We start from the raw sequence: 27,183 nt of genomic DNA, 5'->3' as shown, positions 1-27,183 counted from the left end.
CTAAAGCTTCCACATTCTTTCCATAACGAGATGACCAGAGCTGAACAATATTCCAAGTGTGGTCTGACCAGGGTTTTATAGAGCTGCAACATCTATAATTAAGACTAACACATCATATGCCTCCTTAACCTCCCTATCAACGTGTGTAGCACCTTTGAGGAATCTATGGACGTGGACTCCAAGATCTCTCTGTTACTCAACACTGTCCTGTGATTAAAGTTGTACTCTGCCTCAAATTCGACCTTCCAAAATGAATCATTGCACATTTTTTGGGGTTGAACTCCACCTGCCATCTCTCAGTTCAATTCTGCATCCTGTCAACGTCCCGTTGTAACCTACAACAGCCTTCTATACTACCCACAACTCCACCAACCTTCATGTCATCTGCAAGCTTACTAACCTACCCTTCCACTTCCTCATCCAAGCTGTTTATAAAAATCGCTAAGAGCAGGTGTCTCACAATGGATCCCCCTGAATCACCTCTAGCCATGCACATCCAGGCAGATATCACTCCATCTACAACCACCCTCTGTTTCCCATGGATAACTCTAAATCCAGACAGCCAAGTCTCCCTGGATCTCATGTCTTCTGACTTTATGAATGAGCCTACCTAGTAAGGCCTAGTCCAACACCTTACTAAAATCCATATACACCACATCCACAGTTCTACCTTTGTCAGCATGACTTGGTAGTCAGAGTAGGCTCAATTCTCAAGAATGAATCAATATGTAACTTGGGGACTACCTTTACGTTGGGCTTTCAACTGAACCCTCTTGCTTCCCTACCACCCACTTGCCACTCACTTATCCTGTCTATATTCCTTCAATGGTGGCATATTTCCAGGGCCAACCTTTATGGACGGTGAACTTACATCCCGTGGTACAGACAGCATTGGTCCCATTCCAACGACCGTTCTTCATGCACGTTCTCTTCTGTGAACCTTTGAGAATGTACCCATCGTAACAGTCGAACGAAACGGTCTGTCCGTGCGCAAAGGACAAGTTCCCGGGGTAGACAGTTCCATCTTCGAGTACAGGAGCTGGACATTCTAACTCTGAGAATGGTGAAAGCCAATGTTAAAGGTTAGGCAGTGCTTGGCAATTGGATGTGGTCAGAATGGCAAACTTAACTCCGCCATGGAGGGTCCCAAGTCCAGATACAAAAGGAGGAAGTTGGACATGGGGCTAGCAACCCCATCCCATAAACTGCCAGAGCTACTGAATCGCCAATAGCTCCAAAACCCTCATTTCTGGGAGAGGAACGATCTTTAAAGATGGCTCTCCTAGGGATAACTTGAAAGACAGCCCAGGATGATGTCTCTGGCAAGCGCTGTTGGGAGCCCATGCACCATGGGACCTTAGAGAAAGAGAGAGCGGTAGACCTGGCCCATGGGACGGTGATGTTAGAACCCAGAACCACAATAGCATCATTTCTTTCCCTTCTGGACATTGGACCCAACCCTAGTCTCCCTAGACTCATTCTAGGGAGCAAGCCAGGGTGAGGTGGCAGGGGAGAAGAAAAGACGGGGGTCAGGGCAGGAGAGGGGAGTCAGGGGGGAGTAGAGAGCTGGACAGAGAGGGAGGAATCAGTGTAGTATGATGAGAGAAAAGTGAAGATAGGAGAGCAAGGTAAGGAAGTGGGAAGAGGATAGGAAAGAGAAAAAGGGAAAGAGATGTAGAAAATACGGAAGAAGGGAGAGTTATGTAGGGATAAAAAAGTAACAGGGAGAAGGAGAGAGTCAGGCAGAGGTGTAGAGGAGGAGTGAAGATGCCCAAGAGAGTAAGGCAGTGGGAGAGTGCAGGAAAGCAATCAACAGATGTTTACTGTCCCTTTACAGATGGTATCTTTACAGAAGGTATACATACCTTTACAGGTGAATGTTCTTTCGTTGTAGAATCTCCATCTGCCATTGTTAAGGCACTTCGAAGTGGACATTGGCCAGGGATAATGCCAATCTGGACACTGGAACGTTGCCACACTCGTCACATTATTGCCTTTGGACTTGATGACCCACCCTCCAGTGATGTGAATGTTGGGGTCACAGGTTACCTGCTCCTCTCCTGCAAACAACACGTTAGTGTAACCCCTGGAATATTAAAGAACAGGTAGAAATGCAGGCGGGGTGCGGTGGGGGGGGGGTCAAAGAACTGACATAGGTGAAGCCATTCAGCCTACAGGACCCATTCTTCTCTCCCCCTCCCACCCCCAACATCCCTCCCACCCCAGCCCAGAATCTTGGAACTGGCAGGAACAGCTTCTTCCCCTCTGCCATCTGATTCCTAAATGGACATCGAACCCATGAACACTACCTCACTTTCTTAATATATGTTATTTCTGTTTTTGCATGATGTACTCATTTATTATTATTATTATTATTATTATTATTATATACTATATATTGCATTGAACAGCTGCAGCTAAGGTAACAAATTTCACAACACAAACTGGTGGTAATAAACCTGATTCTGATTTTGATTCTAATGTCATTGTGGAATTTCTGTCAGCTGAGATTTCTCTCGGGAGCTGGCCCCACACACCATGAGCTGACTCACGGAAGATATTCACCCACTGATTTTGCGATGGGCCAAGGCAGTTCTTGCACTGGCTTTTCACTTCCTCGCCCTCAGCTGCCATCTGGACATGACGTGGCAGTCTGTTTTAGCACCAGGTCTCCACATGCGGTGATCCTTCCCTTGTATGTTGGGGACCTGGGCTGGAGGCTGTTACATAGAGCAGTACTGTGTAACAGATTCCAGAGTCAGTTCACTGACTGCCCAGCCACCTGCCAGGTCTGTTCCCACTGACACCTCCCAGCCTGCACCTGCAGGCACCTCCCAGTCTCCACCCAGCTAGTAGGATTCACCTGCCACTCACTCCAGATTCATCACCGGCAGCCTATTAAGCCCCAGTTCTCATCCACAGTCCTTGTTCACTCATTGATCCAACCGGACTCCACCCGTTTCTCCCAGCTTTCACTCTCCCCATCGAAAGTTTACCATGTTGCCTGTTGTGTTTAGTTTCTGTTCCTTCTTGTTTTATGGCCCCTTGTGTTTTGTCAAGTGCCTCGCTCAGAGTTGGAGACCTCTTCCCAGAAACAGAAGGGTTCCTTCAGGCAACACAGGACCAGGTGGTTAACAAGAAAGATATTAAAAATACATAATAAAAGACCAACAAATTCAAGATGATAAATGCAGAAAATGATTTTTAAAAAAACAGAAAGAATCCAACATATTACAGGATCCTACAGCAGTTTAACTCAATCTGATTACTTACACGGGCACAATCAAGTGGCAAACACCATTCACCAAAATCTTGCTTTAAAATACAAACTCAGAAGAAAGCATGCCTTGCTATATATAAGCCTGATGTAGTTTTAGAGTCAGAATCCCACAAATTATATTATGATCAATCCATTATTACTGTGATGGGGGTTCTTGACGAGGATGATTTGGACCCAAACGCTGGAGTATCTGAAGCATGGTTTCAATCTGGATCGAAAATTGTGCACAAAACGTAACACTAGACGAAATCTCTAGTAAGGCTGACGATTGAGCACTGAACTTCTGCTAAGCTGTTCCTTAAATACTCCATTCTTGGCACCCAAAACATGATTGCTCGGAAAGACAATCACCCTAGACGCAGATGAGCGCCAGATCTAAGGCGTCCCAGCACCGTTCCTCGGGTCCAAATCCCACTCAGTCCACGAAGAACTGATGAACACCCTGAACAGTTCCTGAATCCAAAATTCTTCTCACGGTGAAGACCTGTTCCCCATCAACAAACCTGGATGGTGGCGGGGCTGACGGGCTGGTGTTCACAGGCTTTATCTTGGAAACATGGAAAGTGGGATTGGTCTTGAGGGTCTTGGGGAGTTGCAAGGTGCGGGCCACCGGGTTTACTTTCCTGAAAATCTTGAAGGGTCCAATGAACTCAGGCTCTAATTTCCTGGACTCCGTTCAGAGGCAAATTCTGAGTCAACAGCCAGACCTGTTGCCCAGGCGGCAAAACTGGCCCCTCTTCTCTTGTGGTTAGTCTTTATTTCAGCCTTCAGAGTAGAAGCCAGCAAAATCTCCCTTGCCCTAGTCCATCTCTCCTTGCAGCTTTGGGTGAGATCTTTGGCCGCAGGAACCCTCAACCTCACCCTCTCGCCAAGGGAAGTGTGGCGGAGAATACCCAAACTGGCATTCGGACGGGAATATCCCATGCGCTGAATGCATAACGTGTTGTGGGCAACCTCTGCCCACAAGAAATGGTCGCTGCACTTGTTCAGTCTTTCAGAGGTCAGGCATCTTAAGGTATGTTCCATATCTTGGTTAGAAACATAGAAAACCTACAGTACAATACAGGCCCTTCAGCCCACAAAGCTGTACCGAACATGTCCTTACCTTAGAAATTACTCATAGCCCTCTATTTTTCTGAGCTCCATATACCTGTCCAGGATCACCTGCTCCGTCTGGCCATTGGACTGTGGGTGAAACCCCAGAGGCAAGACTCGCTGTTGCCCCAATCAGTTCGCAAAACATCCCTCAGAAACGTGATGTGAATTGCGGACCGCAATCTGACAAAATGTCCACCGGAAAACCATGAATCCTGAAGACCTGGTGCAGGACCATTTCAGCTGTCTCCGCCACAGATGGTAGACTATCCAATTCTATGGAGATGTGCGCCCACGGTCTGTCCGGTGGAGAAGCCCATGAGGTCGGCTATGCGGCTCCTTGCATGCCTGAACGTACTGCCGAACTTTCTTCCAGGCCACCACCACCTCCACTTGATAAACTCGAGGGTCCTGGCAATCCCTAGGTGAGCGGCCATTCTCAAGGAATGTGTCCATTGGAGTAGCTGGGATAGAACGGAACTTGGGACGAACAGCTGACCTGGAGGACCGTTCTTAGGAATCTCCCCTTTGCGCTTGGGCCTTGCGAACAAGAGCATCGATTGCCCAGCAAATTGGCACTACCACCTCCATGATGAAGGGAAGGTCCAGGTTAGGTTCAACCAAAATGGGAGCTGTTGTACATAAGAACATAAGAAATAGGAGCAGGAGTTGGACATCTGTCCCGTCGAGCCTGCTCCGCCACTCAATAAGATTATGGCTGATCTGGCCATGGACTCATCTCCACCTACCTGTCTTTTCCTCCATAACCCTTAATTCCCTACTATACAAAAATCTATCCAACTTTGTCTTAAATATATTTACTGAGGAAGCCTCCACTGCTTCATTAGCAAAGAATTCCAAAGACTCACCACTCTGGGAAAAAACAGTTCCTCCTCACCTCCCCCTAAATCTACTCCTCCGAATCTTGAGGCTATGTCCCCTGGTCCTAGTCTCACCTATCAGTGGAAACAATCTTCAAGCTTCTGTCTTATCTACCTCTTTCATAATTCTAAATGTTTCTATAAGATCTCCTCTCATTCTTTTGAATTGCAGCGAGTACAGTCCCAGGTGACTCAATCTCTCCTCATAGTCTAACCCCTCATCTCTGGAATCAACCTGGTGAACCTCCTCTGCACCTCTTCCAAAGCCAGTATATCCTTCCTCAAGTAAGGAGACCAGAACTGCACGCAGTACTCCAGGTGCAGCCTCACCAGTACCCTGTATAGTTGCAGCATGACCTCCCTGCTCTTAAATTCAATCCCTGTAGCAATGAAGGCCAACATTCCATCTGCCTTCTTGATAGCCTGCTGCACCTGCAAACCAACCTTTTGTGATTCATGCACGAGCACTCCCAAGTCCCTCTGCGCAGTATGCTGAATTTTTTTTACCATTTAAATAATGATCTGCTCTTCTATTTTTCCTTCAAAAGTGGATGACCTCGCAGTTACCAACATTGTACTCCATCTGCCAGACCCTTGCCCACTCACTTAACCTATCTATATCTCTCTGCAGACTCTCCGTATCCTCTGCACAATTTGTTTTTCCACTCAATTCAGCAATCTTAGATACACTACACTCGGACCCCTCTAATGCATATCTGGAACAGTTATGGGCCCAGCACCGAACCCTGCGGCACACCGTTCACCACTGATTGCTGACCAGAGTAACACCCGTGTATCCCAACACTCTGCTTTCTAGTAGTTAACCAGTCCTCTATCCATGCTAATACATCACCCCAACTCTATGCATCCTTATCTTATGGATAAGTCTTTTACACGGCACCTTATCGGACACCTTCTGGAAATCCAAGTAAATAATGTCTACCAGATGCTTGAGCTCTGCGAAAGCAGCCTCTGTCATGGTAGCCCAAACAAAAGGGCCTGTGGATCTCTTGGCTAGTGCAGCCAGCTGAGCCACCATGAGCTGAAGTTTCTGATCAACCTTTGGTAAAAGTTGGCAAATCCCAGGAATTGTTGGACTTGTTTCACACTGGAAGGTTGCAGCCAATCCCTGACTGCCTTTATCTTAGTAGAATGCATCTTCAGATTGCCATTAGAGAAGACGAAGCCAAAAAAGGAAATAGTGGTTTGGGTTAGTGCCCTGTTGGTGTGTTGAATGCCATCTTCCACTCATTACCTCCTTCATGCCAACTCGGTTGTCTGCACTCCACAAGTCCAGCTTCGAGAATACTCTTGCCCCTTGGAGAATCTTGAAGGTAGAGTTCATGAGTGGAAGGTTCTTGACCGTTATGCAATTCAGCCCTCTATAATCAATGCATTGCCATCGTCTCCCATCCTTCTTCTGTATGGAGAGGTGGAGGGTCGAATGAATCCCAGAGCAAGGGCCTCCAAAGAGCTTCTCTCTGGGCCTGAGAGCACGTACGATCGACCCCACTGAGGGCAAGTACCGGGATAGTCAGAGGGTTGGTACGGTGGAAGAGTCAAGGCCTTGCCATTACAGTAGACCTCTTCTAAATCCTTGTAGATAGAAGGGATTCCTACCAGCTTGAGTGCTGCAATTACCCTTGAACCTTCCTCCAAGGACAGCTCCAGAGACTCTGTCGGTAGCAGTGGTGGACTCCAGCGTCTCCCCCAAAGGTCCACAAGCGCGTTTAGTAAAAACAAAGGCCATCTTCAAGTCCAAATCCTCGTCTGTCTCCTCAGACATTGGCTGTGAGGTGCAACAAATGGTCTTTGTGCTCTTGGGACTAGGTTCCAAGGGACTCCATTTTGGAGCCTTCCTTTAGATGGGATCTGGCAACTGGAGCCCTTTGGCTTCGCTGCTGGAGTTCTGGACTGCTCGTGCATCTCCTTGGCATGCTCCTGAGACTAGATCCAGCGCACCCCTGACTGGGCCGGGTTGGGACTCACAAGGGCCTATTAGCTGGGGCCGGCTTGTCTTCCCTTGAAGGCAGGGCTGGGTTTCCTGAAAGCTCCAGGCTACCTCGTCTCCTTGTTGACTGCTGGTCTTGGAAGAGTCTGAAGGTTGGAACACCAGGTCAAAAACATAGCTTCTTGCAGCAACTTTCCAGTTACAGAAGGGTTATGCTGGGGTAGCCACGAGGGCCCAAGGGTCAGGGTGTGTGAGGAGACTCAGTGATATAGAGACCAATGTCCTCCACACAATCCTCTATCCTCATGGGCAAAACCAGTGTCTGCGGCCGTATCTGCCTGGAACCAAGTGGACGGCCATCCAGGACAGTTGTGGGCATGGGCTGGCTCACACCGGCAGCGGTACACTGAGCTGACAGGCGGTCCCCACGTCCAGGAAATTTCCAGCTGCTTCAGGGTCCAAAAAAGCATTCACCTGTTGACAGTTCCTACCACAGGAGACCTCCACCCTCAGTGCTTCATGAAGATCTGTGACTTTGGGGGGAGTGGGTGCTACTGTCACAGTCCTCCCGACACCAGACGGTCTAAACAGTTCCCCCGACAGCTGCAGCTTTGTATATCCGACCCGCAAGTGACCCTCTTTGGCAACCTTGACTCCAATGCCAGAACCTCTCTGGTGGAGATTCTTATGCAGCCGATTTGCATGGGCTGAGCAGGAGACGGGCTGGTCCTGGTCCACGATCAGGGATGGGACAGTAACGTGTTGAGGCCCGACTCGGGCAAGCCCTCTTCGACCTCTTGACGTAATCTCATTTATGCTGTGCCGGATGATTATCAAGACGAATGGATTAGTCAATCGGAACCTCCAAGTCTTCTGTTGGTTCCCCCAGATGACGGCATCTTGCGTTTCATCTCAGAGTCAGTGGTGGTATAGCGTGGTCAGGGATCCCCCCATTCCAGCCACTCTCTTGGGCCAAGGTCCGAAATTAAATTGTGTACTCGGCTGCTGACCCTCCACCCTGTGGAATCTTCCACAGGTGGTCCGAGGCTGGGCTGGCTCTGGCGGACTGATGGAACACTTTCATCATGGCTGCCACGAATTTCTCCGAAACCGAGCAAATCTCTGACCCTCACTCCCAATGTACGATGGCCCAGGCCAGGACTTTGCCAGTCAAGAGAGAAATAATGAAAGGCACATTTCTGTGCTCCAAGGGGACAGGGATGGCTGAAGTTCAAACACTAATGAGCATTGATGGGAAGCAAGAAACCAGGTCACCATTGAATCTCTCTGCGGCTGCAATATGGACCGGCCCCGCAGAGCGAGGGACTTTGCCTTTCTCCCTGCAATACCTGGCACATGGAGACCTGGAGGTCAAGTACCTCCGGGCTCTATCTTGAAATTTTCTCACTGGGGCTGGCCACAGCAGACGAAGGGCTTCGCTACCCTGCTGGGTCCACGTTGACTCAATCGTACTGGGACGAGGGCCCTTGATGAGAATGGTTTGGACCCAAATGCTGGAGTACCCAAAGCAAGGATCGAGACATGGTATCAAACTGGATCAGGAACTGAGCACAAAAACGCTAGACAAAATCACCGGTAAGGCTTATGATTGAGCACTGAACTTCAGTTAAGGTGCTCCTTAAATATTCAATTCTTGGCATCCAAAACATGACTGCCAGTGAGCAGGTGGTCCTGAATCTTTCAAGGGGTTGTGCCAGCTATCCGTCCGCCGGGGAGTAAGGAGGTCCGAAGCCTGGAAGCTGGCGTGATTGGGTGCATGTTGTAACAATTACGGATCAGACAATCCATAATAACCAGGATAAACCGGACAACCATAATAATACAGGAAAAAACAAGTAAGAACAACATTTAATAGATAGAGCCATTCTAAACACATGTAACATACAGCCTGGACTGACACCAACCTACTGCCCTCTACACGATATTATTTATTGTAGTGCCTGCACTGTTTTGTGCACTTTATGCAGTCCTGGGTAGGTCTGTAGTCTAGTAACACACATAAAAATTGCTGGTGAACGCAGCAGGCCAGGCAGCATCTACAGGAAAAGGTACAGTTGACAGTTCGGGCCGAGACCCTTCATCAGGACGAAGGGTCTCGGCCCGAAATGTCGAATGTACCTTTTGCTATAGATGCTGCCTGGCCTGCTGCGTTCACCTGCAATTTTTGTGTGTGTTACTTGAAATTCCAGCATCTGCAGATTTCCTCGCGTTTGCATCTGTAGTCTAGTGTAGTTTTTGTGTTGTTTTACATAGTTCAGTGTAGTTTTTATATTGTTTCATGTAGCACCATGGTCCTGAAAAACATTGTCTCGTTTTTACTGTGTACTGTACCAGCAGTTAGATTAGATTGATTAGATTATGAGGACAAGCAGTCCTCTTTTATTGTCATTTAGTAATGCATGCATTAAGAAATGATACAATGTTCCTCCAGTGTGAGATCACAGAAACACAAGACAGACCAAGACTGAAAAACTGACAAAAAACACATAATTATAACATATAGTTACAACAGTGCAAGCAATACCGTAATTTGATAGAAGAACAGACCATGGGCACGGTAAAAAAAAGTCTCAAAGTCTCTCGAAAGTCCCAACATCTCACGCAGATGGTAAAAGGAAGAAAACTCTCCCTGCTATGAGCTTCCAGCGCCGCAAACTTGCCGATACAGCATCCTGGAAGAACCCGACCACAGTCTGACTCTGTCCGTCCTAAAACTTCGAGCCTCCAACCAGTCCTCTGACACCGAGCACCAAACACCACCTCTGCCGAGTGCTTCAACCCCAGCCCCGGCCACCAGCAACAGGCAAAGCCGAGGATTTGGGGCCTTCCCCTCTGGAGGTTCTCGATCGCACAGTAGCAGCGGCAGCAAACCGGGCATTTCAGAAGTTTCTTCAGATGTTCCTCCGTGTTTCTCACGTCCGTCTCCAACAAATCAGGATTGTGGACGGCCCCTATTTAACAAATACGATATCATTTCACCGGAGAGGCCGCGCACGCTGCATCGCGCCGCCATCTTCTCCTCCCTCAGGAGTTATGGTTGAAATGACAATAAAAAGTGACTTGACTTGACTTGAAATCAGTAAGTGAAAAAACATCAGAAATATGCTGAATTAAAAGAGGAAATTGAAAGACTTTGGAACATAAACAGGATATACACAGCCCCAGTAGTAATATCTACAACTGGTGGCATCCCAAAGTCCCTACACTTCAGAAAGTCACTACAGTGAATAAACAATTAGGGCTACACTGCAAATCTTTAGAAAGCCACAATACTAAACAGCACTAGAATAGTCTGAAAGTTCCCAGCAATTGACAAATGAGTGTGTTTAGCAATGCCTGTAGCTTGAGCTGAGTCAAAATAAATTGCATAATAATAATAATAAATAAGCAATAACTATCAAAAACATAAGATGAAGAGTCCTTGAAAGTGAGTCTATGGGTTGTGGGAACAGTTCAGTGATGGGGAAATTAAGTTATTCCCTCTGGTTCAAGAACCTGAGTGTTGAGGGGTAATTACTGTTCCTGAACCTGGGGGTGTGAGTCCTGAGGCTCCTGTACTTCCTTCCTGGTGGCAGTAGCATGAAGAGAGCATGGCCTAGATGATGCGCTGTTTTCCTTTGACGGTGCCCCATGTAGGGGAGGGCTTTACCCATGGTGGACCGGGTTGCAGCACTACTTTTCCAATTGTCATGTGTGACACCAAGCAGAGGTACCGGACGGGTGATGCTAATGAGAGAGATAAGAAAAACAATGGAGAAACATTCAAAATGCTAGTAAGAGAGAAGAGAAGGATTAACGGGAAAGAAACACAACTCAGATATTGACAGACCAGTTGCTTTGAACCTGAACTGTTTGAAGTTTGATGGACAGGTGATACTCCAGCAGGGGGATAAAAGGAGCAGGTTTGCTAAGGCACGAGACACACCACGAGACCCTGGAAAGAGCGGTGTGCCCCCACAAGTGGTGAGAGTTTGGAGGACCGGTTCGCGGGAACCGATCAGAGGCTCACAGGGTGTAAAGGTACGATCGGAGGGAACCTGGGTGTGTGTCCACCCTTGCCTGGGTGCCCGGTTCACCGCGGAAGAACGATCGTATCCGGAACGGAGGGGTCACAGTCGGTGACCACAGCGGGATCAGAAGACATCAAAAGGTCTGCCTGAAACCAATTGCATCTCCCACTCTCTCTCTCTCTTTCCAACAGCAATTACTGCAAACTGCACTAAACTGAACTGAACTCTGCTTTACTTAAAACTGATCATTTTACCCCTCGACTGCAATAGAGCTTGGTTGATTCCTATTACCCTAGTTCTGTGTATATGTGTGTATTATCATTGCTAACCTATTACATTTATATCCTTACGATTAGTGTACTGTATTACTTGTTTCCTTAGTAAAACCTTATTAGTTCCTAGTAATCCAGACTCCAACGAGCATTCCATTTCTGCTGGTTTGGCAACCCAGTTATGGGGTACGTAACAGAATGTTCAAGGGCATTGGTGTTTGCATAGAGGCCATGATGCAAGAATGTCCCGCTAACTGCAACATGTTGATGGACTGCCAAGTCTGTAGAAAATTGTGGAAGGGTCAGCAAGAGATTAATGAACCAAGTCACAAACTTGCATTTCTCCACTTGAAGTTGCTGTTCACAAGTGTGAGTATACGTCGAGACTGTTCTGCAACCAGACTCTTGCAGTTTCCTGCAGGGTGGGCTGTCCGTGACGTCATGCTGAATAAAGGTATCACCTCTGGAAGTCATTTTCCTTCAATAAGAGTACAGTACTGCCTCTCCAGCAGGGGGGCTCATGTTGAAGAAATACGTCTGGATTGGAACCCAGGTCTGAATCTGAAAGCCGGTTCGTGTCTGAAGCAGAAAAGAGGCAGCGTATAGACAGCACATTCCAAATTGTCGGTCTCACTCTTAGAGCTGAGTGCAGGCAAGTCCACCTCCAGTGATCCACAACTTGACCAAGAGATATCTAACAAGTAATGTTACAGTGATACGGTGCTGCAGTGTCTGTCAGAGAGACCCTGTGCAACTAGTATTGAATTGCCAGAAGGGGAGCACTGAGGGTATCATAGAACACGACAGAATAGAATCAGGCCTCTCGGCCCGTCTAGTCTGTGCTTAACCATTTAAATGCCCTAGTCCATTGACTTGCACCTGGACCGTAGTCCTCCATACCCCTCCCATCCAAACGTCTCCTAAATGTTGAAATCAAACCCACATCCACCACTTGCATCTGCAGCTCATTCCACACTCTCATCACCGAGCGAAGAAGTTCCACTTCATGCTCCCCTTAAAGATTTCAGCTTTCACCATGACCTCTAGTTACAGTTTCACCCAACCTCAGTGGAAAAAGCCTGCTTGTATTTACCCTACCTATACCCCTCATTTTTTTCTACATCTATCAAATCTCCCGTCATTCTCCTACACTCCAGGGAACAAACTCTTAACCTATTCAAACCCTCCCTATAACTCAGGTCCTCAAGTTCCGGCAACATTCTTGTACATTTTCTCTGTACTCTTTCAATGTTATGATACCTTTCCTGTAGGTAGGTGACTGAACCTGCACAAAACTGCAATACTTCCTCTAGAAGTGTTGAACTCTCCGAAAGGCAGGGTCGAGGGATCATCAGACTCTCTGAGGAGTGGCATTAAGAGTGTCCTGCACTGACAGACAGGAGATGCTAAGGAAGTGCTGCACTGTCAGGTAGATGGCGTTGAGGGACTGTCAGACTGAGGGAAGGCGGTACTGAGTGAGAGCCACACTGCTGGACAGGCAATACCCTACTCTTGTCAAAGAAAAATGACTCTAGAGACCAGACTTCCAGGATTACACAGCTTGTCATATGAAGAGCGTTTATAAGACCATAAGACATAGGAGCAGAATTATGCTATTTGGCCCACAAAGTCTGCTCCACCATTCAATCATGGCTGATCCTTTTTTCCCCTCCTCAGCCCCACTCCACAGCCTTCTCCCCATATCCTTTGATGCCATATCCAAACAAGAACCTATCAATCTCGGCCTTAAATACACCCAATGACCTGGCCCCCACAGCTGCATGTGGTAGCAAATTCCACAAAATCACCAACCTCTGGCAAAAGAAATTTCTCTGCATCTCTGTTTTAAATGGATGCTCTTCTATCCCGGGGCTGTGCCCTTTTGTCCCGGACTCCCCCACCATGGGAAACATCCATTCCACATCTACTCTGTCTAGGCTTTTCAGCATTCAAAAGGTTTCAATGAGATCCCCCCCTCATCCTTCTAAATTCCAGCAAGTACAGAGCAGAGCCATCAAAAGTTCTTGGAATCATCCTTGTGAACCTCCTCTCAGCCCTCTCCAATGCCAGCACATCTTTTCTCAGATGAGGAGCCTCACAATACTCAAGGTGAGGCCTCACCAGTGCCTTATAACGCCTCAGCATCACATCCCTGCTCTTGTATTCAAGATCTCTCCAAGTGAATGCTAACATTTGCCTTCCTCACCACCGGCTCAACCTGCAAGTTAACCTTTAGAGTGTTCTGCACAAGGACTCCCAAGTCCCTCTGCATCTCAGATTCCTGGATTTTCTCTCCATTTAGAAAATAGTCTGTACATGTATTTCTGCTACCAAAGTGCATGACCATGCATTTTCCAACATTTATTTCATTTGCCACCTTCTTTCCCATTCTCCTAATCTGTCTAAGTCCTTCTGCATCCTACCTATTTCCTCAACACTACCTGCCCCTCCACCAACCTTCATATCATCTGCAAACTTGGCAACAGAGCCATCGATTCCATCATCTAAATCATTGATATACGACATAAAAAGAAGTGGTCCCAACATTGACCCCAGCAGAACACCACTAGTCACTGGCAGCCAACCAGAAAAGGATCCTTTTATTCCCACTTGCTGCCTTCTACCAATCAGCCAATGCTCGAATCATGTCGGTAATTTTCCTGTAATACCATGGGCTCTTAACTTGATAAGCAGCCTCACGTGTGGCATCTTGTCAAAGGAAACCATGCTGACTTTATCTGATCTTGTCCTGTGTCACCAAGTACTCCATCACCTCATCCATAACAATTGACTCCAACATCTTCCCAACCACAGGTCAGGCTAACTAGTCTATAATTTCCTTTCTGCTGCCTTCCTCCTTCTCCTGTGGAGTGACATTTACAATTATCCAGTCCTCTGATTTTTGAAAGATCATTACTAATGCCTCCACAATCACTCCTGCTACCTCTTTCAGATCCCTAGGGTGCAGTTCATCTGTTGTGGGTGACTTATGTATCCTTGTGCAGCCCCCCTGGCCACCCTCAGGGTCGCTCGGCTCGCTGTCGTCTAGGGAAACAGCCTTGGCCCCGCCAAACTGGGTAATTCGTTTGTGTGGATGCTGTGTGAGGTACCCCACCCTGCCCAAATAACAGACATTACACCAGATGCAATTAAATGATTTACAGTTTATAGATAATACTGGAACTATATAATTAAAAGAGAATAAAATATAAAAGGAAAATAAAAGGCGCCACACTTACCAAAGTTCAATCTCTTCGTGCACAAAAACCGTTGGAGCTCAAGGACCTTCTTCTTCACCCTGCGACCCCCTCGGACCACCTCGACCGGCCGCCTGGGACCAACAACGGTGGTCGACCAGACGCTCCACACGAGTCCGTCTCCGTCTCCTTGCCGAACGTCCCGCTTGGGGTCCGACCCCGTTAGCAGACTCACAGCACCTGGTCCATCCTCTGTCTCGCTCTCCCGCCTTCTGCCCCAAAACCCCACGCATACAGTATCTTCAAATACACCAAAACCATAACAACTATCCCAATTGGTTAATAGCACCCTCTTATCACCCTCTAAACCACTATAAGCCGCTAGCGCAAACCTTCTCAGCGTTAAATCACAACAAAGCCGCATTCCCCAGATTAACATAACAAAGACGCCATTTTATTTAGCCTCTGCAGTAACATAAAAATCGAAACCCCCTTACACTCTCCCCCCACCAAATAAAGTCATGTCCTCATGACTTCTAAATAACTGGCCACCCAGTCCTATAGACACACAGCACACACATACACAGATACACACAGTGACAGTGCTCCCCAAACAGTGGACCTTACTCCTGTCCCACGGGCGCTAAATAGGCCAACCTATCTGGGAGCTTCTTAACCCTCTGAGACCTCCGTACGCCCTCACTTAAACCCAAAAGGCTCAGACACTACTAGGGATACCTCGGGCCTGCTTGCCAACTCCTCTCTCACTCAGGCCACCACTACAGCTCGGAGCCCCCTGTCCCGTGTCCGGGGCCCCGCCTCTCCTCCTTCCTGATCCTGCCGTAACTCAGACTGCCCACAGCTAGCCCTCCCCACTACACCTGACTCAGTGGGAGAAGGGCCAAAGGTCTCTTCCTCAATCACGGGGAAGTTAGCGAAAGGCCGCATGTACCACATGTGCAGCACATCATCCTTCGAATCCGTATTCTTCCTCATTCCTTCGATCGGTAGCTGCTGGTTAGGTTTCTCCAAACTGAAACATTTAGCTGGGGCTACCCCTTCAGCCTCCTGCAGTCGAGATGTCAGCTTCTTCGGGGACTCCTTCAACTCTCGCCACAGCCTCAGCAGTTCTGACTCAGGGCTCCTGGCCATCTCAATCTGGGACGCAGTTACCCCACCAGCTTCTTCCACCCTGACCTGAAAAGCAGCAGTTAAAGGATGTTCAGCCTCCGGTTGTTTCTTCCTGAGGGCGTCCTCCAGGTCAACGTTCAGTTTTTCCACTTCATTTAAACTCGCGATAGTCATCTTCAGGTTCCTTTCAAGCGTCCGCCTCCCTTTTCCGAGATCTGTCCTCCATTTCTTTACCTCCTCGGGAGTGTAGTCAAACTCCCCTCCCTGGGCTCTTGGTTTTCTGTTGACCTTAGTCAGAACACTTCCTTGATCTTCCCCAACTTGTAAATCTTCCAATCTGTTCTGAATGGACGTCTTGAGTTTCTGCTGATCCCTTCAAAGGTGGGTCATTGTTTCTTCTGGCTGGATTAATTCGTCAGTATATGACCGCAGTGCGGTGCAAATCCCTTCTCTTCCCTGTGTCTCATTCAGATTGACGACCTGGGTTTCCATCCCCCGGTCCACCACCGTCTGTCCCAACACCAGGAAGTTCAACTGGTATGTCGGGTCATTTTCCTCACATTGCACCAAACTCCTCCGGCCAAAAACACCTCCACATTTGACACTTCACTTCGGTCGCCCGGGCTCAGCCACTTGCCTCGCCTCATAGTCCCCCCAGGCGAATCCAAGCTCTAGGTGGTCATCCACATACGTCAAAACTCCACACACCTTCACTTCCCCCATGGTCTTCCTCATGCCCCGCAGGAAGGATGCAGGGGCTCCGGATATGCCCTTGGGCATCTTTTCGGATGGGAAGAATCCTAGGGAACTAGTAAAGGCCATCTTCGGCTCAACAGCCGCACTCCTCAGGATCTGGCAACATCCACCCCTCAGATGCAGCACATTAAACCACATCGCATAATCCACACACACGCTGCCTTCATCTTCCACGCCGCCAGGGTCCAGTTGCCGCGACCTCTCTCTCACTGAGGTGTCTTCAGCGGTCAACTCCCCTCCCTCGTGGTGGTTCGGAGCATCTACTAAGTGGGTCTCACCCTCAGCTACTTTCCCCAAGCCGTACCACCGCTGGGTCTCGTTTAAATTCGCTACTGGCTCAAAGCTGCTACACACGTCCTCAGAAGCAACTCGACACGCTGGGTGCCCAGAAAATGCCTCCATGAACTCCAGGGTCATTAACCAATCATCGTCTTCTGGATAACTACTGGCACTGGTACCCAAAGTCTCGGGTGCCCTTGTGGTTGTCAAGGATAAATGCTTCAGACACCGGTTTTAAAACGAACTGTACAACAACTTGATCTGTGCCCCGGGTCCCTCTAAGCCTTCAGGAATAGGGTCTTTTCCTTGCGGAAGTTCAATGGTACATTGCTAGGAACGTGCTTCCCCAGAGACAGCAGGCCGTTCCCCCACTGGGCCTCCACTAAGTTTCCCGACACCTCTCTGATCAGCTGAACAACTGATCCCCTGAAATGATCCCCCTGGCACTACAAGCAATTTAGCCGCCCTCCTAGCCAGAGAAGACACACTGAAAACTTTCCCCCCTCTTTCAAATAACTGACAGCTGTCACTACGGTGTAACTGAACCTGACAGCTCTAACACCGTCAGCAGCCCGCCTACTCAAACTTTCAACCAATCCCTGTCGCTCTCCCTCAACCAAGCACTGCCACTCATCTAACAACTGAGAGATCCGCTCCGCCCGTGTCTCGCACGCCTCCGCCCCTCCTGGGGTGGACACTATCCCCAGTGCCAGGCGGAGCCTGCCAGAGCTAGAACATTTATTCGCAGACTCTACCTCCAAATCAGATCACTCTTTCCTCTCTCTCCCAACTGCATGGACAGCCCCGAGTGCCACCTCTAACTCGTCAATGCCAGCCCGAACTCGAACAAAGACCTCACCCACCACGCATACAGCAATCACCAGCAAATAACCCACAGAGACACACATTACAGATTTAAACAGGGCACCCACACAGCATACCAACAGACTCAAGCAACCCGGACGAGCCCCCACAATGCAGCCCCCCTGGCCACCCTCAGGGTCGCTCGGCTCGCTGTCGTCTAGGGAAACAGCCTCGGCCCTGCCAAACTGGGTAATTCGTTTGTGTGGATGCTGTGTGAGGTACCCCACCCCGCCCAAATAACAGACATTACACCAGATGCAATTAAATGATTTACAGTTTATAGATATTACTGGAACTATATAATTAATAGACAATAAAATATAAAAGGAAAATAAAAGGCGCCACACTTATCAAAGTTCAATCTCTTCGTGCACAAAAACCGTTGGAGCTCAAGGACCTTCTTCACCCTGCGACCCCTTGGACCACCTCGACCGGCCGCCTGGGACCAACAACGGTGGTCGACCAGACGCTCCACACGAGTCCGAGTCCATCTCCGTCTCCTCGCCGAACGTCCCGCTCGGGGTCCGACCCCGTTAGCGGACTCACAGCACCTGGTCCATCCTCTGTCTCACTCCGCCTTCTCCCCAAAACCCCGCGCATACAGTATCTTCAAATACACCAAAACCATAACAACTATCCCAATTGGTTAATAGCACCCTCTTATCACCCTCTAAACCACAATAAGCTGCTAGCGCAAACTTTCTCAGCGTTAAAGCACAACAAAGCCGCATTCCCCACATTAACATAACAAAAACGCCATTTTAATTAGCCTCCGCAGTAACATAAAAATCGAAACTCCCTTACACTTGGGTCTTTCAGCTTGTTGAGCACCTTCTCCCTTGTAACAGTAACTGCACCCACTTCTCTTCCTTCACACACTACAGCATCAAGTACAATGTGAGTATCTTTCACAGTGAAGACTGATGCAAAATACTAATTTAGTTCATCTGTCATTGCCTTACCCCCTGTTATTATTTCTCTGGCCTCATTTTCTAGCAGTCCTAAATACTCCCATCTCTCTTTTACCATTTCACATACTTGTTAAAGCTTTTACTAGCAACACACACAAAATACTGGAGGAACTCAGCAGGACTAAAGCAACATACCCAGCGTCTTGAGCTTTCTTTTGTTTGTGGCAGGGCTGAAGAGTTCCCTTTCCGTCGATGCTGCCTGGGCTCCTCCAGCATTTTGTGTGTGTTCCTTGCATTTCTAGCATGTGCAGAGTTTCTCCTGTTTGGGAAAAGCTTTTACCATCCACCTTGATATCATTTGCTACCTCGCTTCTATATTTCAACTTTTCCCTCCTAATGATTCTCCTAGTTGCCCTCTGTAGGTTTTTAAAAGCTTCCCAGTCCTCTACCTTGCCGCTCATGTTTGCTTTGTTGTATGCCCTTTCTTTTGCTTTTGCATTACCTTTATCCCTGTCAACCACGGATGTACAGTTTTGCCATTTCAGTTTTTCTTTGCTTTTGGAATACATCGATCCTGTACTACTAGAGCACAAACGCCACCCCACCAAGGCAACACTGCAAGCGGCAAGGACAGCAAGAAGCAAGGCCCAGGAAACAGCCGGACGCTGTGCAAATGGCTACTGGCCACAACTATGCGAAAGCATTCAGTCATCATTTGACACAGGCATCATCCGTTGAGTGTACGAGGGGATCAAGAAAGCCATCGGGCCAACCCAGAGCAAGACAGCACCATTGAAAACCATAACAGGCGAGACCATCAAAGACAAAGGCAAGCAGATGGAGAGATGGGTGGAGCATTACTGTGAACTCTTCTCCAGAGAAAACAGCATCTCGGACAGCGTGCTAGACGCCGTGGAATGCCTGCTTGTCATGGAGGAACTGGTTGCATTGCCGACTGCCGAAGAGCTGAGTAAAGCCATTGACAGCCTGCCCACTGGGAAGGCACCAGAATTGGATGGCATTCCACCAGAGGCTATCAAATGTGCAAAGGGCAACCTGCTAAACCACCTGCACTAACTACTGTGCCAGTGCTGGGTAGAGGGAGCAGTGCCGCAAGACATGAGAGACCGCAACATTGTCACCATATATAAGAACAAAAGGGACAGAAGCGACTGTAACAGCTACAGGGGAATCTCCTTGCTGAGCATCATTGGGAAGGTCTTCGCCCGTGTGGTCCAGAACAGACTGCAGAAAATAGCCGAAAGGGTATATCCCGAGTCTCGGTGCGGTTTCAGGTCAGAACGCTGCACAATCGACATGATCTTCTCCCTTCGACAGCTACAAGAGAAATGCAGAGAGCAAAGACAACCACTCTACATCGCTTTCATTGACCTTACGAAGGCCTTCGACCTTGTGAGCAGAGACGGCCTGTTCGAAATCCTCGCCAGGATTGGTTGTCCCCCGAGGCTCCTCAGGATAGTTCAGTCATTCCACACAGACATGAAGGGTGTCGTTCAGTTTGACGGCTCTTCTTCGGAGGCCTTCAACATCCACAGCGGTGTGAAGCAGGGCTGTGTGCTTGCCCCCACCCTGTTCAGCATCTTCTTCACAGTCATGCTGAAGCACGCCTTTGGAACATCAGCTGATGGTATCTACCTCCACACCAGATCGGACGGGAGCCTGTTCAGTCTGTCCCAGCTGAGGGTGAAAACCAAGGTTCGTGAAGTACTCAGCAGGGACATGTTGTTTGCAGACGATGCGGCACTGGCAACACACTCTGAAGGGCAATTGCAACGCCTCATGGACAGCTTCCCAAGAGCCTGCCAGGACTTCAGCTTGACCATCAGCCTGAAGAAGACCAACGTGTTGGGCCAAGGCGTTGAGCACCCCCCCGCTATTATGATCAACAACTACGAGCTGGAGGTAGTTCACGAGTTTACACACCTTGGCTCCACCATCACGGACAGCCCCTCCCTAGACCCCGAGATCAACAGACGGATCTGACGAGCAGCCTCAACATTCGCCAGGCTGACAAAGAGAGTCTGGGAGAACAGAAAGCTGACGATGCACACCAAGGTTGCAGTCTACTGGGCCTGCATCCTCAGCACACTGCTTTACGGCAGCGAGACCTGGAGACTCTACTCCAGACAAGAGCGGCGTCTCAACGCCTTCCACCTTCGCAGCCTGAGATGCATCCTGGACATCACGTGGACTGACCAAGTCACCAACAATGAGATCCTGGCCTGCGCCCAGATGCCCAGCCTCTTCACCCTGCTCCAACAACACCGTCTCCGCTGGCTGGGCCACGTACACTGCATGTCAGATGGGAGGATCCCGAAAGACCTGCTGTACGGGGAACTGGCCTCTGGCAAGAGAGCACAAGGGCAGCCCCATCTTTGTTTCAAAGACGTTTGCAAGAGAGACATGAAGTCACTGAACATGAACGTCGAGAGGTGGGGGGACATCGCAAGCGATCACTCTCACTGGAGGCTGGAACTATGCAGAGGTCTAAAAAGAGGAGAAGAGAAGCTGAGGCTTGCTGCTGAAGAAAAACACACTCTTCAGAAAAACAGCACCAAGACTAACACTGGAGGACAGCGCCTTCAAGTGCAGTCAGTGCAGCTGAGACTGTCACTCCCGTGTGGGCCTCTACAGCCACAACAGACGCTGCTCTAACACAGACTGAAGCAAGACTTTCCAGGCGCAGATCCATGGTCTCGCGAGACTAACGGATGACACCACATCCTGCACCTTCCTCATTTTTCTATTTCTGCTCTGTAGTTACCCCTGCCAGCATCTCCTTCGAAGTTACTTTGGCCAATTTCTCTCTCATACCACTGTAATTTCCTTTACTCCACTGAAATACTGCTACATCAGACTTTACTTTCTCCCTGTCAAATCTCACGTTGAACTCAATCGTATTGTGATCACTGCTTCCTAAAAGTTTATTTTACTTTTAGCTCTCTAATCACCTCTGGTTTGTTACATAACACCCAATCCAATAGAGCTGATCCCCAGTAGGCTCAACGACAAACTGCTCTAAAAAGCCATCTAACAGGCATTCAACAAACTCACTCTCTTGAGATTCCTTACCAACCTGATTTTCCCAATTGACCTGCAAGTTGAAATCTCCCATAACATTACCCTTTTGATTTGCCTTTTCTATTTCCTGTTGTAATCTGAGCCACATCCCAGCCACTGCTGGGAGGCCTGTATATAACTGCCATCAACGTCCTTTTACCCTTTGCAGTTTCTTAACCCAACCCACAAGTATTCAACATCTTTCAATCCTGTGTCACATCTTTCTACTGATTTGATGCCATTCTTTACCAGTAGAGCCACACCACCCCCTCTGCCTACCTTCCTATCACTCCGATATAACGTGTAACCTTGGACATTCAGCTCCCAACTACAACCATCCTTCACCCACGATTCAGTGATGACCACAACATCATACCTGGCAATTTGTAATCGTGCAACAAGATCATCCACCTTATTTCTTATACTCCGTGCATTTAGATACAACACCTTGAGTACCTTATTTGCTACCCTTTTTGATTCTGCATCCCTAATACAATGATACTCAGCCTGTTGGCTGCAACTCAGTCCCATCACCTGCCTGCCCTTCCTGACAGTCTGACTGCACATTATCTTTGTTTTTTTTAACCATGTCCTTTCCTGAGCCCCTTCACTCTGGTTCCCAACCCCCTGCCAAGTTAGTTTAAACCCTCCCCAACAGCTCTAACAAACCTGCCCGCGGGAATATTGGTCCCCCTCGGTTCCAGGTGCAACCGGTCACTTTTGAACAGGTCATACCTCCCCCAGAAGAGATCCCAATGATCCAAAAACCTGAAGCCCCGGCCCCTGTGCCAGCTTCTCAGCCACACATTTATCTGCCAAATCATCCTGTTTCTACCCTCACTGGCGAATGGCACAGGTAGTAATCCAGAAATTACTACCTGGGGGGTCCTGCTTCTCAGCTTTCTACCTAGCTCTCTAAAATCTCTTTTCAGGACCTCTTTGCTTTTCCTTCCTATGTCATTGGTACCAATCTGTACCAAGACATCTGGCTACAATCTGTTGTGGATGCAATCTGAGACCATGGCACCTGGGAGGCAACATACTATCCAAGTGTCCCGTTCATACCCATAGAATCTACTCTCTGTTCCTCTGACTACTGAGTCCCCTATCACTACCACTCCCCTCTTCACCCTCTTTCCCTTCCGCACCGTGGACCCATGCTCAGTGCTAGTAACCTGGTCTAGGTGGCATTCCCCCGGGAGGTCATCCCCCACGACAGTATCCAAAATGGTATACCTATTATTGAGAGAATGGCCACAGGGGCCATTGATGGCTCTGGGCAGTATTCATTGGAATTTAGAAGAATGAGGGGTGACCTAATTGAAACCTATGGAAAGACCTTGATAGAGTGAACATGTCCAGGCTATTTCCTATGGTGGGAGAGTCTAAGACCAGAGGACACAGCCTTTCAGAATGGAGATGAGGAGGAATTTCTTTAGCCAGGGAGAGATGAATCTATGGAATTCTTTGCCACAGGCAGCTATGGAGGCCAAGACTTCATGTCAGAGGTTGATAGGTCAGGGCATGAAGGGATACAGGGAGAAGGCAGAAGACTGGGGCTGAGAGGAGGAACGAATCGGCGATGGCCGAGCAGACTCGATGGGCCGAATGGCCTGATTCTGCTCCTATGTCTTATGGTCTAGTACAGGTTCAGAGTTATATATCACAAGCACATCGAAACATACATTGCATTAACAACCAACACAATCTGAAGATGTGCTGCAATGTCCAGAATAGAACCACACAAGCAACAAAAACAAGACAAAAATCAGCAAAACAAGAGAGGCCTCCAACACTCACATGACAGCGAGGCCTCCGACCCCAGGTCAGGTTGCCCCAGGTCTGCCTCCATGCTCAATTGTGCAAGTAAGAACGCACGTTCCAGCTAATTACTGTTTCATCCTGGTGGGATTTAACTCCCTGCTTTTCATTGTAGGCTTGTCAATACTTAACCAAAAGCACAGCAACACTTATACTCTCTTCTTATCCTCGTCCTTGTCTGGGAAGCAGCCAGTTAGTTTCGACTGATGCTGGAAAGGAGAGGTATTCATTTGGTACGTAAATGCAGTGTTGGCATTTTAACTACCAGTCTGAGATTTTTAGTTAACAGCCCTATTGGCCTCGCATTTATTTCAATTTTTAATTTTTTTTCCCTCTCCCCCATCTGTCCCCTTCCCTCTTTCCACTTCCCTCCCTGCATCCTTTTCCGCTGCACCAACAGTCTCTGCCACTAATCCAAACGAGAACCAGCTCCCGTGTCCGTTCCAGAACCGGCACCAGGCAGAGAACCTAGCAATGCTGATGGCTGCAGGGACTTCTTTACACAATGTGAGCTGACCTTCTGAGCCCAGTTTGGTTGGTTTGGTGATGCTGCACATAAACTGCCAACATGGTAGATCTCCTGGCTGCAGATCTCCCCTGCAGCCCACTCGTTCCCTATTCTTTGAATCACCATCTGACCTCATCCTCTCCTTCATCACCCAGCACTCGGTCTATGGAGGAACCGATGCAAGTGAGGCACAGGTGCCTATCTCAGGAGGAACGAGATCGGCAGAGCAGACCTGGATCCTGCCGCCAATGTGGTGATCCAGGATATTTCTGTGCCTAATGTCCCAAGCATCCTGTAAAAGAGGGTACCCATCAGCAGGGAGGGGAGTCCTGACAGGTCGGTTCTCCATGCAATGAGCTTCCCCTCAGGGTGTGTTACTCCCATCTTCCTTGTTGTGGGGGTCTCGGACCATAAGACATAGAAGCAGAATTAGGCCATTCAGCCCCTTGAGTCTCCTCTGCTGTTCCAGCTCTGAATACCCCTACCAGAGGAAACATCCTCTCCACATCCACCCTATCTAGTCCTTTCAACATTCGATAGGCTTCAATACGATCCCCTGGCATGCTCCTAAATTCCAGTGAGTACTGGCCCAAAGCCGCCAAATGTTCCTCATATGTTAACTCCTTCACTCCCAGGATCATCCTAGTGAACCTCCTCTGGACAACACATTCTTTCTGAAATATGGGGCCCAAAACTATTGATAATACTCTAAGTGCAGCCTGACAAGTGCCTTATAAAGGCTCAGCGTTATCTCCTTGCTTTAATATTCTATTCCCCTTGAAATAAATGGCAATATTGCATTTGACTTCTTTCCCACAGATTCGACCTGTAAATTAACCTTCTGGGAGTCTTGCACAAGGAGTCCTAAGTCCCTCTGTACCTCTGATGTTTGAACCTTCTTCCCATTTAGATAATAGTCTTCCTTTCAACAAAATCCATTATCATACATTTCCTAATATTGTATTCTATCTGCTACTTTTTTGCTCATTCTTCCAATTTATCTAAGTCCTTCTGCAATCGCATTGCTTCCTCAGCACTACCTACCCCTCCATCTATCTTTGTATCACCTGCAATTTTTCCCAGAAAGCCATCAATTCCATTATCCAAATCATTGACAAACAATGTGAAAAGCAGCAGTCCCAATACTGACCCCTGAGAAACACCACTAGTGACTGGCAGCCAACCAGAAAAGGCCCCTTCTATTCCCACTCTCTGCCTCCTGCCTGTCAGCTATTCTTCTATTCATGCCAGTATCTTTCCTGTAAGACTATAGTATTTTATCCTGTTTATCAGTCTTGTGTGGCACCTTATCAAACGCCTTCTGAAAATCCAAGTAAATGACATTCACTGCCTCTCCTTTGTCCACCCTGCTTGTTACTTCCTATCTCTAACAGATTTGTTAGGCAAGATTTCCCTTGACAGAAACCATGTTGACTTTGAATTATTTTATCATTAGTCTCCAAGTCCCCCGAAATCTCATCCTTAATAATAGACTCCAACACTTTCCCAGCCACTGAGGTTAGGATAAATGGCCTATAACCTTTATGGTCTCTTTTCTCTTCCCCCCTTCTTAAAGGGTGGAGTGACAATTGCAATCTTCTAGTTCTCCAGGACCATGCCAGAATCAAGTGATTCTTGAAAGACCATGACCAATGCATCCGTTATCTCTTCAGCAACTTCTCTCAGCACTCTGGGATGTAGTCCATCTGGTCTAGGTGAGTTAACCACCTTAAGATCTTTGAGTTTGCCTAGCACTTTTGTCTTTGTAATATCAATGGTACTCACTCCTGCCCCCGATACCATGGACCTCTGGCACACTGCTGGTGTCTTCCAAAATGAAGACGGATGCAAAATACCCGTTAAGTTCATCTGCCATTTCTTTGTCTCCCAGTACTACCTCACCAGCATCATTTTCCAACTCTCACCTCCCTTTTACTCTTTATAAAATTGAAAAAAAGACACTTCTGGTATTCTGCTCTATATTATTGGCTAGTTTGCCCTCATATTTCATCTTTTCCTTTCTTGTAGCTTCTTTAGTTGCCTTTTGTTGGATTGTAAAAGCTTCCCAATCATGCAATTTTCCACTCACTTTTACTACCTTATATGCCCTTAGCTTGGCTTTTATGCAGTCCTTAACTTTCCTTGTAGCCACAGTTGTCTACACCTGCCATTTGAGAACTTCTTCTGTGCATCTATCCTCTGACTTGTGAACTATTCCCAGAAACTTCAGCCATTTCTGCTCTGCCATCATCATCCCCACGAGTATCCTCCTCCAATCCACCTGGGCAAGCTCCTCTCTCATGCCTCTGTAATTCCCTTTATTCCATTGCAATACTGATACATGTGACTTATGCTTCTCTCTCTCGAATTGCAGATCGAATTCAATCATATTATCATCACTGCCTCCTAAGGGTTCCTTTAGGTTAAGCTCCCTAATAAGGTCAGGGTTAATACACAACATCCAATCAAAGATAGTGGGCTCAAGCACAAGCTGCTCTAAAATCCATCTCATAGGCATTCAATAAATTCCCTCTTGCTATCCAACACTAATCTGATTTTCCCAAATCCCCTTGCATATTGAAATCCCCCATTACAATTGTGTCATTACCATTATTACAAGCCTTTTCCAGCTCCCTTTGCAAACTCAACCCCAAGTCTTCACTACTATTTAGAGGCCTATATATGATTCCCGTGTTTTTTTTTACCATTGTAGGTTCTTAACGGTACCCACAAAGATTCTCTGACCCTATTTTACCTCCTTCTAAAGATGTAATTCCATCTTTTACCAACAGACCCACACCGCCACCTATGCCTTCCTACCTGTCCTCTTGATACAAAGTATATGCTTTGTTGTTAAGCTCCCAACTATGGCCTTCTTTCAGCCACGACTCAGTGATGCCCACAACATCAAACCGACCAATCTCTAATTGTGCTATGAATTCAACCACCTTATTCTGAATGCCACCACATTTAAATACAGCACTTTCAGTCCTGCATTCTTTGCCCTTTTGAATCTTGCCTCTGTGGTACAATTTAAGTTTACTCTGTCTGCATCGGTACCAAATCATTGGCTTGTCCTTCCTTACATTCATGTTACCCCCATCATCTACTTGTAAACCTGCTGG

At 47.9% G+C, this 27,183-nt stretch overlaps 1 protein-coding gene across 1 annotated transcript in view; it reads right to left on the bottom strand.

Annotated features, from left to right (window-relative positions):
• Window positions 1–23,581, bottom strand: part of LOC140198485 (complement C2-like) — a 183,207-nt gene extending 159,626 nt beyond the window's left edge. The window contains exons 1-4 of the mRNA XM_072259571.1: window positions 23,530–23,581; window positions 14,750–15,007; window positions 1,866–2,060; window positions 872–1,054 (exon numbers count right to left, since the gene is read on the bottom strand). Coding sequence (XP_072115672.1) covers window positions 872–1,054; window positions 1,866–2,060; window positions 14,750–15,007; window positions 23,530–23,581 — 688 coding nt within the window. The remainder of the gene's footprint in view (window positions 1–871; window positions 1,055–1,865; window positions 2,061–14,749; window positions 15,008–23,529) is intronic.
• Window positions 23,582–27,183: the final 3,602 nt, after the last annotated feature.

Source organism: Mobula birostris, chromosome 5, assembly GCF_030028105.1.
Source record: "Mobula birostris isolate sMobBir1 chromosome 5, sMobBir1.hap1, whole genome shotgun sequence".
Classification (NCBI taxonomy): Eukaryota; Metazoa; Chordata; class Chondrichthyes; order Myliobatiformes; family Myliobatidae; genus Mobula; species Mobula birostris.
This window is presented reverse-complemented; position numbering and strand designations above follow the sequence as displayed.